Raw genomic sequence first — 12,887 nt, 5'->3', positions numbered from 1 at the left:
GGCGGCTTTCTTCTGGGCACCAATAATGTCACCTTTGATTTTGTGGCTTTCGACCATGGTATATACTGGGATAGTATGGTAGTTTCCCTACGTTCCAATAACACCCTCCTTGAACTTATGGTAGTATATGGTCCGGCTGATCATTCCTTGTCACAAATTTTCTTGGATGAGATTTTTACTAAAATTGATGCCTGCCAACTGCCACTCCTGATTGGGGGTGATTTTAATCTGCTTCGGTATCCTTCTGATAAGAGTTCTGTCAATTTCTCCTGGGTGCGGGCCGAGGCTTTTAATGCTTTCATCAGGGACACGGCTATCCGTGAGATCCCGAGGGTTGGGGCCCGCTACACTTGGACCAACCGACATACTTGTCCTATTCGCTCGGTTCTTGATAGAGTTTTTATCTGCCCTGCTTGGGATGGCCTTTTTCCTCGCTGCTCACTTCGGGCCCTCCCCATCGTCGGGTCCGATCACGCTCCTCTCATCCTTGACGATGGTCTCTGCCCATATGGCTGCCAAAGATTTCAATTTGACGCGTCCTGGCTTTTAGTGGAAGGGTTCCCTGATATGCTGGCTCAGAAGATCTTGGGCTTTCTTACCTCCCCCCATCGTTCATTTGGCCCTATGGATGACTGGCATTATGTTTCTTACTCCCTACGCAAGTTCCTTAGAGGATGGGCCAAGAACCACTTTGCTGAGTTGAGGCGCGACAAATCTAGGTTGAGTGCTCAAATTAGTGCCCTCGACTCCCGTGCGGACAACGGTGGGCTCTCGGCTACTGAGTGGCAAGTTCGATATGGCCTTGAGAAGGAGCTTCTGGCTATTCATCGCCAAGAGGAAGTGTATTGGAAGCAAAGGGGTACGATTAATTGGACTCTTAAGGGTGATTCTCCCACGGCTGACTTTTTTGCCATTGCGAATGGCAGACGGCGTAGATGTTTGATTAACAGCCTCATTATTGATGGTGTTAGGGTCTCTGAACCGCCGGTCATTCTCCGTCATGTAGTTCGGTTCTTCTCTAACCTGCTTGCGGCTAAACCAAACCTCGGATTCGCGCTAGCCCCGGGCTTCTGGGCTCCCCTTGATAGGATTTCTCACGCTGATAATGAGCTTCTGTTGATTCCCCCTTCCGAGGAGGAAATTTTTGATACTATTCGGACGGCTAATTCTAATGCGGCTTCAGGCCCTGATGGTTTCTCCATTCCGTTCTTTCGACAATTTTGGCCCCAACTAAAAGGTCTAATTTCTGCTGTCATCCAAGGGTATTGGCTGGGATCGGTTGACATTTCTAGACTTAACTATGTGGTTCTCTCCCTCATCCCTAAGGTCAAGGGTGCGGATCTGATTTCTCAATTTAGGCCGATTGCTTTAATCAACAACTTCGCAAAGATGCCTGCGAAGGGCATGGCCACTAGGCTATCTCCCATTGCACATCGGACCATTAGCCCTTTCCAGTCTGATTTCATCAAAGGGAGGTTCATTTTGGACGGGGTACTTTGTTTACATGAGATTGTTCATGACTTACGGGTGCGAGCGACCAAGGCTGTGGTTCTTAAACTTGACTTTGAAAAGGCCTACGACTCGGTTAGCTGGAAATTCCTTCGGCAAGTTCTTTTGGCTAAGGGCTTTGAGGGGCCTGTTATGCAGCGCTTGATGCAATTGGTTTCTGGGGGGCACACGGCTGTGGCTGTCAATGGCCAAATTAGCCAGTTTTTTGCTAATGGCAGGGGCCTCAGGCAAGGGGATCCAGCGTCCCCTTTACTCTTCAACTTTGTGGCTGATGCTCTATCTCGCATTCTCTCTCGAGCTGCCTTGGCTGGTCATATCACTCCGGTGAGCTCTCATCTCATCCCTAATGGCATCTCTCATCTCCAATATGCGGATGATACTATAATTCTGATGGAACTTAATGATAATAGCCTCACCAATCTGAAATTCCTTCTGCTTTGTTTCGAAGCGCTCTCAGGTCTTAAAATCAATTTCTCTAAGAGTGAGGTTGTAGTGACTGGGGTCTCGGACGAAGAGGCGCAGCGGGTGGCCCATCTTCTGAACTGCTCTTTGGGATCCTACCCTCTCAAATATCTAGGCCTTCCCATTTCCCCGCTTAAACTTTCGGCTAAAGACTTCGCTCCGGTGGTTACCAAAGTTGGCAACAGAGTTCTCCCTTGGCGAGGGCGATATAATGCGCAAGCGGGCAAGGTCGCCCTTACTAATTCCTGTCTTTCTTCGCTACCTATGTTCTTAATAGGATTCTATCTTCTCTCTAGTGGGGTTCATAATGGTTTTGACAAGCATAGGGGTGCTTTCTATTGGAACGCAACGGACAATAAACGTAAGTACAGGATGGTCAGATGGGACATTATATGTCGCCCCAAGGCCAAAGGGGGTCTGGGCATTATTAATACGCGAGTGATGAATACTTGTCTTATGATCAAATGGTGGTGGAAGATCATGACTCTTGAGGAACTGCCACCCTGGCTTTCTATCCTAAAAGCTAAATATTTCCCCTCCTTGAGTCCTATGTTCGCGCCGGCTGCGGGTGGGTCGCAATTTTGGCATCAACTGGTTAAAGTCCGGCCGATCTTTCAGTCCCTTGTAAAATTTGTAGTTAGGAACGGTAAGTCTACGCGGTTTTGGCTTGATTGGTGGGTCGGGGACTCCACGCTGGCTGTTGCTTTTCCGGTTCTATTTTCATATTGCGATGATACTGAGGTTTCTATCTTTGAGCTCTCGGCTAGGGGTTGGGTTCTGGATTTTTGTCGTTCTCTTTCTCCTGAAGAGTTGGAAGATTGGCAGCGCCTTACTGCTTGCTTCCCCCTGCTCTCGGAGGAAGAGGATGCCGTGGTGTGGCCCCTCTCCTCTTCGTGGCGTTTTTCGGTTAAATCTGCTTACTCCAAGCATATCCCTGGGGGGCGCCCGGTCAAGTTTAAGCATGTCTGGTCGGCTCGAATTCCTCCTAAGATCAAGATATTTCTCTGGCAAGCTGTCCGGAGTAAGCTTCCGGCGGCCGATCAGATTAAGAAAAGAAACGGGCCGGGGTCCGACAGGTGTGTGCTTTGTGGGGCACTGGAGAACACCGAGCATATTTTCTTTCACTGCTCCTTAGCTAAACTTATGTGGAGTTGCATCAGACTCTGGTTACATGTAAATTGGTCCCCTTCCTTCTTTGAAGACCTGAGGCATTATGTCAATCTTCTTTCTGGCCATTCTAAAAGAGTCTTCTTAGTTGGATGGGCTGCGATTGGCTGGTCGTTGTGGACTACTAGGAATAAGTTCTCGATTGAACATATTTTTCCGGCTAATCCTGTCAATTGCTTGTTTAAAGCCAATGGTTTCTTGCAGCAGTGGAGATTATTGACTAAAGAAGGGGACCTCCAGGCCTTCGACGCCATGCTATCCAAGATGAAATCTACGGTGTCTGGGCTTCTTCGGCTTTCTTTGATGACGGCTTCCTGAATGCTTTTTTGGTGTCTGGTTTAGGCTGGCCTGCGTACCATGTAAGGCCGCTGGCCTTGTAATGATCTTTATCTTCTGCGCGTGATACTTTGTTGGGTGCTGTTGTTGGTCATATACTCTGCCTGGTGGCTTTATCTATAAAGTCGGGCTCTCGCCTTTTCTCTAAAAAAAAGCCTCATGCACCGCACTACTTTCTCCCTTATCTCAGCCTAGTCACTTCTTATCCGATCCAGATCCCCTTTTCTCTTCAATCTCACTCTATCATCTCTCGTTTGAGTCATGGGTGGCCAACAACTCATGGATGGAAAGGTCGCCTGCACCACACGAGATGGCGTAGTTCGTCCGGCCGTTCCATTCCTTCACCACAACCAGCGGCCACCGCAGGGCCGTTGACTGCCGCGGAGCGCCCGAGCAGCATGGCCCCGCCGACCTCCTCCATGCTGTCCCCGTCAACACCGGACACCTTCCGGTTGCAATTGCGATGGGGGAGTTGCAAATGGCAACGGTGAATGACGACGATGCTGCTGCGACATCGGCAACGGCGGGTGCCGTTTCTATAGCATGATCTCCATTGTAAAATTTTTGCAACACCACCTATGTTGCGAAAAAAAATTATGTAACATCATCTTTGTTGCAGAAAAAATCTATACCTACTAATAAAGCAAGGTGCGTTTCGCTAGTTTTTTCATCCGTTCACCACCCAAAATAAAAAATTTCTATCCAAGGTGGTACTAAATTCTTATGCGTTTGACTGCTAGAAAAAGAAAGCTTTTCCAGAATTTCGGAAGTGGCTGCACGATATGGCCCAGCGAAGCCAGCCTACTTTATTTTCTGCCCACGCAGCTATGAAAATTCTATTTTTCGCATAGGGCGACAAATAGTTGGAGCTTCGCACAGGACAACCAATAATGGGCGTGCCCATTTTTCTTTGTTTCTGTGTTTTATTCTATTTTTATTCTCCTTCCCTTATCTCCTTGTCCACTTCCAAGTTTACTTTTCTTATAAAATTTAATTAATAAATTCAAAATTCTCAGAAAACGTTCAGAATTTCAAAAAAATCAAATCATAGAAAATGTTCATAATTCCAATTTTTTCCCTATTTTGACATATATACAACACTTGAAATTTTTTCTCATTTTTTCAAAAACTTTTATTCTTTTCAAAATTGTTGAGATTTCTACAAAGAAAACAACAATTTAGAAAATTCTCAAAATTTAAAAAAAAGTGAAATTTTAACAATTCAAAATAATGTTAAAAGATGCACATTTTTGAAAAAGGTTATGAATTTTTAACACATGTTCCTGTTCTAAAAAATTGTGCACAAATTCAAGTAATGTTCATGTTTTTATGAAAAAAGGGTTGGTGTTTACAAAAAATGTTTGTGAAATTTAAAAGATGTTCCTATTTCAATTTTTGTTCACGTTTTCTGTAAGTGTTCATAATTTTCAAAAATCTTTAAAAAATGGTTCATGTTCCCTACAATATTCAGAAACTTCATACCCTAAAATCTCCTCGATTAAAAGGAAAGTTATTGAATAATTCGTGGGCCTTCTCCGGCGTACGATGGCGTAAAAAACTCTTAAATGCCCTCATTCATATGAATGAAAAAAATAGCGGATTGATTACTCTACACCTGACGAAACCGAGAAGGTAAATGTTCCTTTTTCACATGTGCACAAGGTTTTGCTTGCACATATAATTCTCACTAACTTTAAATACATACCAATTTTTGTCCCATTGCAACGCACGGGCATATGTGCTAGTAAACATAAAAAAAATTCTGCAACATCACCTATGTTGCAAAAAAAAATGTAATATCACCTATGTTGCAGAAAAAATGAACATAAAAAAAATTCTGCAGCACCACCTATGTTGCAAAAGTTTTCTGCAACATGACCTTTGTTGTAAAAATTTCTGCAACATAGCCTCTGTCGCAAAGGTTTCCGCAACATTATCTCTGTTGCAAAAGTGAAGAACGCCACTCGGCCACTCGATGGCACACGATCCGACGGCTCGCGACCCGGCTGATCTTTTAAAAAATCAGCCGGCGGACGCGTAGCACCCCTCATAAAAGATGCACTCTGCTATCTGCGAAAAAATTGAGCAGTAATTTGGCTCCAGAGACTATGCAGTGCTTGCTATCTGCTCAAGCATTGTGCCAAAAAAATGCTAACATTTCAGGAAGCAGTAAACGAAGACTCTGAAGAAATACTAGTATGTTCAGAGCAAAAATGTTAACTCAAAAAGCCTGCATGTAGATGCACCAAAAAACAGCAACCCTGCATCCGCAAAAGAAAATTCAGTTCCGGAAAAAGAATCCACTAAAACATGTATGTATATTTCTGGCAACGTTATATATCCACTCTCGGATACCACTTCCCTTCTCTCGTTTTTGCCGTGCGGGAAGAGCCACGTTAATATCTCCTTGCCCGGCTTGCCATAACCTACTTAACATCAACCGCGACAGAGAAACTTGCCCACTCTAAATAGTCTCTGGTGCATCAGCTCGAAAAAGGGATACACCGCGACATAGAAACATGCCCACTGTAAACTTGCCCCACAACCTGCTGAACATAAACCGCAAAACAGAGCCACATTGCCCGGCTTGCCACTGAATTGACGACTGTAAGTAGTAGCATTGCCTAATTCTGGAGGAAACCAAATGCTACAAAAGTGCCCACTGTAGGTGCTAACGTTGCCTACGAGAAAGTGCTTGGGGGTCATCAGGGATGGGGGAGGAAAATCCTGGAAACACTACGCTATAAAAAGTGATGTGAGAAACATTGCCTGTAAAACTAAACTTGCCTGTGAATTGCTACAGATTTGCACACAAAATCTGCAAACAATTGCCCACTGTAACCTGACATTTGCCTACCTATTGGTGGAAAACAAACCTACAGCGTACAAAGCACCTGTCGTGGGATCGATTCCTTGCTTGCGATGCACTACACAAAAAATCACGCGAGAAAATTCCTCTCTGCTTGCTACTGTATGATATATATTCTGCGCACGGGCTTGCCGGGGCATCGATTCCCCGTCTCCTTACTCCTCTGCCGGCATCCTGGCCGTCCCCGTCCTTCCCCTCCCCCCGCTCATCCATGTAGATGACGCCGTCGTGTCTGCGAAACACCTCCCACTGCCTCCCCCTAGTTCACGAAAATTGGGGGAAAATGGAGGACTACTCTCTTCCCCATGGGGACGAAGCAGCTCGCCACGCCCTCGTCGTCTTCGCGTCGTCGATTGGTCCGCCTGTACCTTCTCTCTCCCCTTCACTGGCCGCTCGATCGCCCTCTCAATCGAAACTGGTGGTGCTTCCCCTCCGCGCGGACCTCCTCGCCTGTGTAGGCTGCGCCCCGTGATTCGTCGCTGCCGTTTGTTCCCTTGCCGGCCACAGGTGCCAACGACCCAGGGATTTCTCTCCCCTGCTGCGGAGGAGGTGGGTGTGATGAGAGGAGGGGCGAATGCGTGCGAGACGACAGGCGGGTTGGGAACGTAAAACACGACAATACGCCACCGCTCTACCCCCCTCCCGTGTCGGATCTGTCCAGCACGTGGCAGGATCGTGTCGTGTGACGGACGGCTGGCGTTCGGCTGCTCGAGAGTGCTGGATCACGCGTACTCGTTAGACAATGTTTGGGGAAATTATATTACAGCCATAAAAACCATAACAGTTGCAGGCACTAGTATGAAAAGAGCGATATCACATGTCTTCTCAAGTTTACGAAGCTCCTCATGGAAATTTACTTTAGGATCACACCATCCAGGCCTGCACATGAAAGGCAATTATGTAAAAGAAAAGGAATTATTGCTTACTTTGCACTACCTCCGTTCCAAAATATACGGTGTTTTGGTAGACTAGTTTATAGCCTGCTAAAACGTCTTATATTTTTAAATGGACGTAGTAGTAGGTATTATATTTTAAAACGTTATTGTGTATAAATTTATTCGTCTGAAAATACGGAGAGTAACTCTACATTATGCTTCAAAAAGTACAGAGTAACACATTCTGCTCACACATAAAAGGTGAGACAGATTCATCAACAAATCTTTACCTAATAATAAAGAGAATTGGGTTTCTGTCATACGTCGTCGGCGTTTTTGCAGAAAAGTCTGTTCATTTTTCTGAATTTAACCCGCAATCCTAACTTAAGTGGATATCTGAGAAAACGTTTCATGTTTGCACAAAACACCCTGGCGTTCGGAGTATTGAACGCGCGGTCCGAGCAGATTTGTAAAAAAAAAGAACACAACACACGCACGGGCACTCTTCCTCTCCCTCTCGCCCATGCAGTCCTCGCCACCGCCACCACCCACGTCGGCCGCTTCCGGCGAGCTCCGGCGCCGCGCAGCACACCCCCGAGCTCCCTATCATCCGCGCCTCCCTCCTCTCCGGCCAGATTTTCCGCTCCCGGCGTCTACCACCTGCTCGCAACCCCACCCCCGTGGCTAGGGTTTCGTGCAGGGCTTCGCCGGTGTGTCTCCGGCAGCCGCAGGTTCGTCCGTCCTTCCTTCTTGGCCGGGATCCGCCACCCCTACATCTCATCTTCTCTTTATATCCTCTGTTGTAGATGCAGATGGAGAACACCATGGGATTTCCCCATCCACCACGGTCGCCGCCGTCAAGGGCAGGAAGGAACCCTAGCCAGCAGCACCTCCTCACCTCGGATGGCGCCTCTGCTGCACCAAGATAGGGCAATCAACCCCCATCTGCTCTCTATCTCTCGCATTTGTACAAGTCCATTTTTTGAACAAAATTCTGATACTATACCATCATGGGTAAGACAACAAGTGGAGATGTGGAGTGGCTGGTGTTCGGTGCAGGAGAAGATGATTGTCAATTTAGGACATAGGGAAAATGATAGAGGACAGGGCTCCATTGCTTAGCTGCTATCGTTTGCTGCTACTGATCTCTATAGAAAAAATGGGGATGCCTTTTTTTGTTTTTTAATTTCACAGTACTTAGTATATCCTAAATGAATAAAGCTTGTGATGATAGCTTTTGTTGATAGCACGTCTCCTTTCCAGCATTCTGTCAGTTTGTTCAAAAATAAAATTGGGCTTCCTTTATTAGCACATGAGTTCATGATTTTGAGAAGTTGTCCTGCAGATTTAGGGGAGTATGGTTATACTTTTGAGGGTTCAGATTGGGGTCTTGTTTTGATTTAAATTTGATGTGTTCTCAGGGTTTGGTATATGGAGTCAATTTGTTTGAGGTTTACATGCAGAGATTTATGGAGGTGGAGTATTTGACTGGTCGGTCTCACTCTGTGCAGGTGTAGGTTGCAATCTGATTGAATTGAAGTAGCAGGGAGCTGCAAGGGCAAGTCGAAGATGAGTGTGGTTCGGTTCAGTTTAGGCAATGAGAGCTGCATTATGGTCATGGCAGCTTGGCATTGACGTGGTTCTCAGTGAGTAATCCATACGGGAGATCACTGCCATTGTCTGCTTTGGTGGCAAGCAGTGGTTCATTTGCACTACTAGCACTGTGAACTCCAGCATGAACCCAAAAAATTTCGAGTTTCTTTTAAGGTCTAATAGCATGTCTAGATTTCAGCTATCACACATGTCACCGGCCATAACATCCCAATTGAGCTCGTCGACCAGTTGCCCAACGCCAGCACTGCCAAGAACAAGGTGTATGCCATTCATCTCATCTCCTGTTGTTGAACTGTCTATTATGCAAATTATGGGCATGTTTTCTTGTGGGGTTCTTTTGCCTCAATGGTATTATTCTTCTGGAAGCTACGTTTGCAACTCTGAATTTTTATTTACTTAAGATATTTCAGAGTAAATACTGAATTGCAACATGGCAAAATTTAATACCTCGCAAACTTTGCAGATTTCGTTTCAATTTTGTAGTTCGGTTTGCTTGCCTGTGTATATGTGCGTGTATACTGAGAGGCAGGGAAATATTATTCTCTTCTAGCAGTTCTGTTTCTGTGACATCTGCTCCCCTCCACTCCATTTTTGATAGTCTGAAATCTGAATGTGAAAAGCAGATGGAGGTGATCAAGGGAAGCAGTCATGAGCGAGGTGTTTGAGGGCTACGAGCGCCACTAATGTGAAGTCTCAGACGCCTGTGCTCTTGTACTTGATTCGATTGTATGTATATTGATACTTCTTTTCACTGCCTTACGTTTTGCCGTTAGGAAGTTATCAGCACTAGGCATGTGATTTTGACAAGTGGAGGCTTTATTTTGGTCTAGGTGAACATGTGATTTGGGGAAGCTCTGTAGATCCAGTTACATTGCAGACTTACCAGCTACACCATCTAAAAAACGGGCTGCTGATATAGGTGTATTCCTACACGGCCTTGCCTCATATGAAGCTTTCTTAGATCAACTCTTCCATTGATCAATTTTACAAGTAGGTGCACTGTGTTTGTATACAACAATCTGAATGTGGGAGGTTTAACTATTTTATTGTATTGCAAAAATGGATCAAGATGTTTTCTTTTTCTGAATCATGAATGGTGGGCTAGAGCCCCACCTGGATCGAGTGTTTTGGAATCCGATAATTAGATAAATGACCACCATCCCCATTACCAACCATCTCAGTGTTATTTCCAGTTTCCTAATTAATGTATGAAAAAGAGGATCACAACCCAATGAAAAGTCCAGGGAACCTTTTCATTAAGGGAACTGTTCCAGGTTCATTCAAAAAATGGCACATAATGATTTACTTTCAGCAACCGTTTCATTAAGGATAACAGATTTGGACTCTGAGCTTTCCTCTGTGGTTGTTAATATCCCAGCACATCAGTTTTAGATTTACCACTAGGTCACTTTCCTATGCTGAGAGGATTTGTCATACCAAGAGGTTAAACGGAGAGACTTCCAGAGCATGGTCATGGTGTGAATCTGGTAGGAGCGGGACTTCCAAACAACCTACTTACATTTCTATGTCATCAGACTATCTTTATTATGAACCATTCTGCTGACAGTAAATGTAACCATTACCTCATTTGCTATGCGTGCCAATAGGCAAGGTACACGTTCTCTCTGCCTCTGCCCAAGCTCGCCGCCGTTACTGGTCGTGCGGCCGCCTATGACCAAGTAACCTCTCTCTCCCGCGCGCCCCTGGAGCTCCTTAATCTCCCGGTCTACCTTCTCTCTCGTTGACCTTTCTTTGTATTTCAATTGTAGGATAACTAGTGGATGTTGGTAAGTGTACTATTCAAGTTGTTGCTAACATTTCTGACTATGTTCTTAACTTCTGAATCTATTTGTGCATATATATACAAACTTCCAGAGCACAACTGGTCCTAAATTTGTTGGGTGTGATTGTTCAGAGGAGAAGATATTTGTACTAGAAGATAATGTATATTTTCCTATTTTTTTAGAACAGATGTTTTTTGTAGATAGAAGATGGCGTATACTTTTCTGAGATATTTTGTACAAAGAAGATATTGCTACACTACTTTCATGTGTTCAGATCGTGACTGTAGTTTGGACAGTTGACATGATTTTTTTGTGGTTGATATAATGCTCAAATTTGCTTCATTTGATAGTGAACTTCTTCATGCCATCATTCGGAACCTCACCGTGATACTGCCCCCTATCTCTCTGGGCTCCATGTTCACCTCCTGACTCCATTGGGCAATTTCTAATAAAGATGAGAAGTGCTTTTTTTAACCCATTAGTCGAACTGAAAGAAAATTATGCATTTTGTTATCGATTCATTCATACGTAAAAATAGAAGATGGGCAAATATTTTTTATTCAGGAATCCAAAGTCCTTTTAGAGTATGAGATCGTCTTGCTTGTAACTTGCTTATTAAACAAAGAAGGTGAAATTCAATGAGAACAAAAGGTAAGAATTAGTGAGTAATGCAAAAAAATTGTGTTTTTACTTTCGCTCGGCCGCTCAGCTTTTCTTTCAAGCTCGGCCACTGATGAGCTGATGACAAGATTGTAAGCAATGGCACATGTGATGTCACATCGTTGTACGTGATGCAGGAAATTGTCTCTTCATGTTTTCCTTTACCTTCTCACAATGTATTTCCCGTTGCAACGCACGGGCCCTTTTGCTAGTAATGATAATAATAAATACTTATTGAATTGTACAATAGTACCCTTCAGGTCCTCGGCTTAGGCTTCGGCCTCGGCAGTGCCGTTTTCTTTGTTGTCTTTTAGGGCTTGTTGAGCTGTGCCCTCAGCAAAACCCTTTTAATCTCTTGTTGTGTTTTGTGGGTGCGTTTGTCTTGGACTAGTTCATGTATGTGTGCTCTTGGCGGTTTGTTTTATCTATAAAGTGAGGCGAAAGCCTTTTTCGGTAATTGTACAGTAGTATCTTGTTATTGGTAGATATGTCATTTACCTCTGAAGTTCATCCAAAATAGCCAAAATTTTGCGTACACCCTTCAGGTATTGGTTGGCCTGTGCCTGGTTGCGCTTTGTTTCCTCACGCAGTTTGGCCAGCTTTTCAGAATAAATCATCTGCCCCTCCTATAATTTAAGTGCACGGGTAAGCGTTACAAATGTCAGAGTTTCATAAACATGCACGCTAATATCAAACAAATTCCAAATTTTGGTTTATGTCAAATCTGAACAACAAATCACTATTGATTTTTTTAATACAATAGAATATATTTACACAAAAATAATTCCTAGATCCAAACGTCACCAACAAATATAGATTGGTCCTAAAAGTGAAAGAAAAAGTAGAAGAAAAGAAAAGCAGCTAAATCCCACCGGCGGGGATCAGATCTATTTTTTGGTGATTGATGATGGAACTTAGAGAGAGAAAAAACAGCAAGATCACAGCGGGTATCAGATCTAAATTGTGGTGATTAATTTATCTAAAAAGTTGTAAACTAGAGAAAAGAAATAGCAAAATTGCACTGCAGGGTACCAAACTAACTTGGTTTGTAAAAAAACCCGAACCAAATAGCTCACCGGTGCACCACGGGACATGAAGCGAGAACCCGCCGCCGCCGAGAGAGCGCGCACGGTGCCCATACGGGGGGCCATCGGCGGCGACCTGAGAGCAAGGGCAGGCATCTTTCTCAGGAGAGAGCGCAGCGCCATCAGGTTCGACAGCTTTATTAGAGCCGGCGTGGTGGATCTAGGGTTTGTTTCGATGGCCTGATTTCGCTTCCCCCGCAAAAGGGACACGAGGAGCCTTGTATGTTTTGGCTTTTGATGAGGGTATAAAACGAGGGACCTATATATTCTATATATAAAGGTAAATAAATAGGAGCGGACCGCTCCCCGACTCTCATCCTATTCCAACTCCTCTGTCAGGTCCGCTTCCGCCGCCGATTAAACTTGTTGCGATGGCGCATACACGGCCCCGGCTCGGTCCGATACAGAAGAAAAAACAAACAGCTAGTAGATTAGACTATTGAATCCGAATCATATTTGGTGGTTCTAAAAAAAATCATATTTGGTGGATGGGTTGGAGCAAGAAAAGTTAAGCGAACTATTTTTT

General features: G+C 44.5%; 1 protein-coding gene across 1 annotated transcript; it reads right to left on the bottom strand.

Annotated features, from left to right (window-relative positions):
* Positions 1 to 7,072: 7,072 nt before the first annotated feature.
* LOC119358755 lies at positions 7,073 to 12,578 on the bottom strand. The gene is made up of 3 exons (XM_037625184.1): positions 12,353 to 12,578; positions 11,775 to 11,902; positions 7,073 to 7,222 (listed from the first exon to the last, which is right to left on the bottom strand). The coding sequence occupies exons 1-3, from the start codon at positions 12,482 to 12,484 to the stop codon at positions 7,099 to 7,101; spliced, it is 384 nt and encodes a 127-aa protein (XP_037481081.1). The 5' UTR covers positions 12,485 to 12,578; the 3' UTR covers positions 7,073 to 7,098.
* Between the last annotated feature and the right edge of the window lie 309 nt (positions 12,579 to 12,887).

Source organism: Triticum dicoccoides, chromosome 2A (assembly GCF_002162155.2).
Source record: "Triticum dicoccoides isolate Atlit2015 ecotype Zavitan chromosome 2A, WEW_v2.0, whole genome shotgun sequence".
NCBI classification, from domain to species: domain Eukaryota; kingdom Viridiplantae; phylum Streptophyta; class Magnoliopsida; order Poales; family Poaceae; genus Triticum; species Triticum dicoccoides.
The sequence above is the reverse complement of the archived record's forward strand: the minus strand, read 5'-3'. Positions and strand labels throughout refer to the sequence as shown.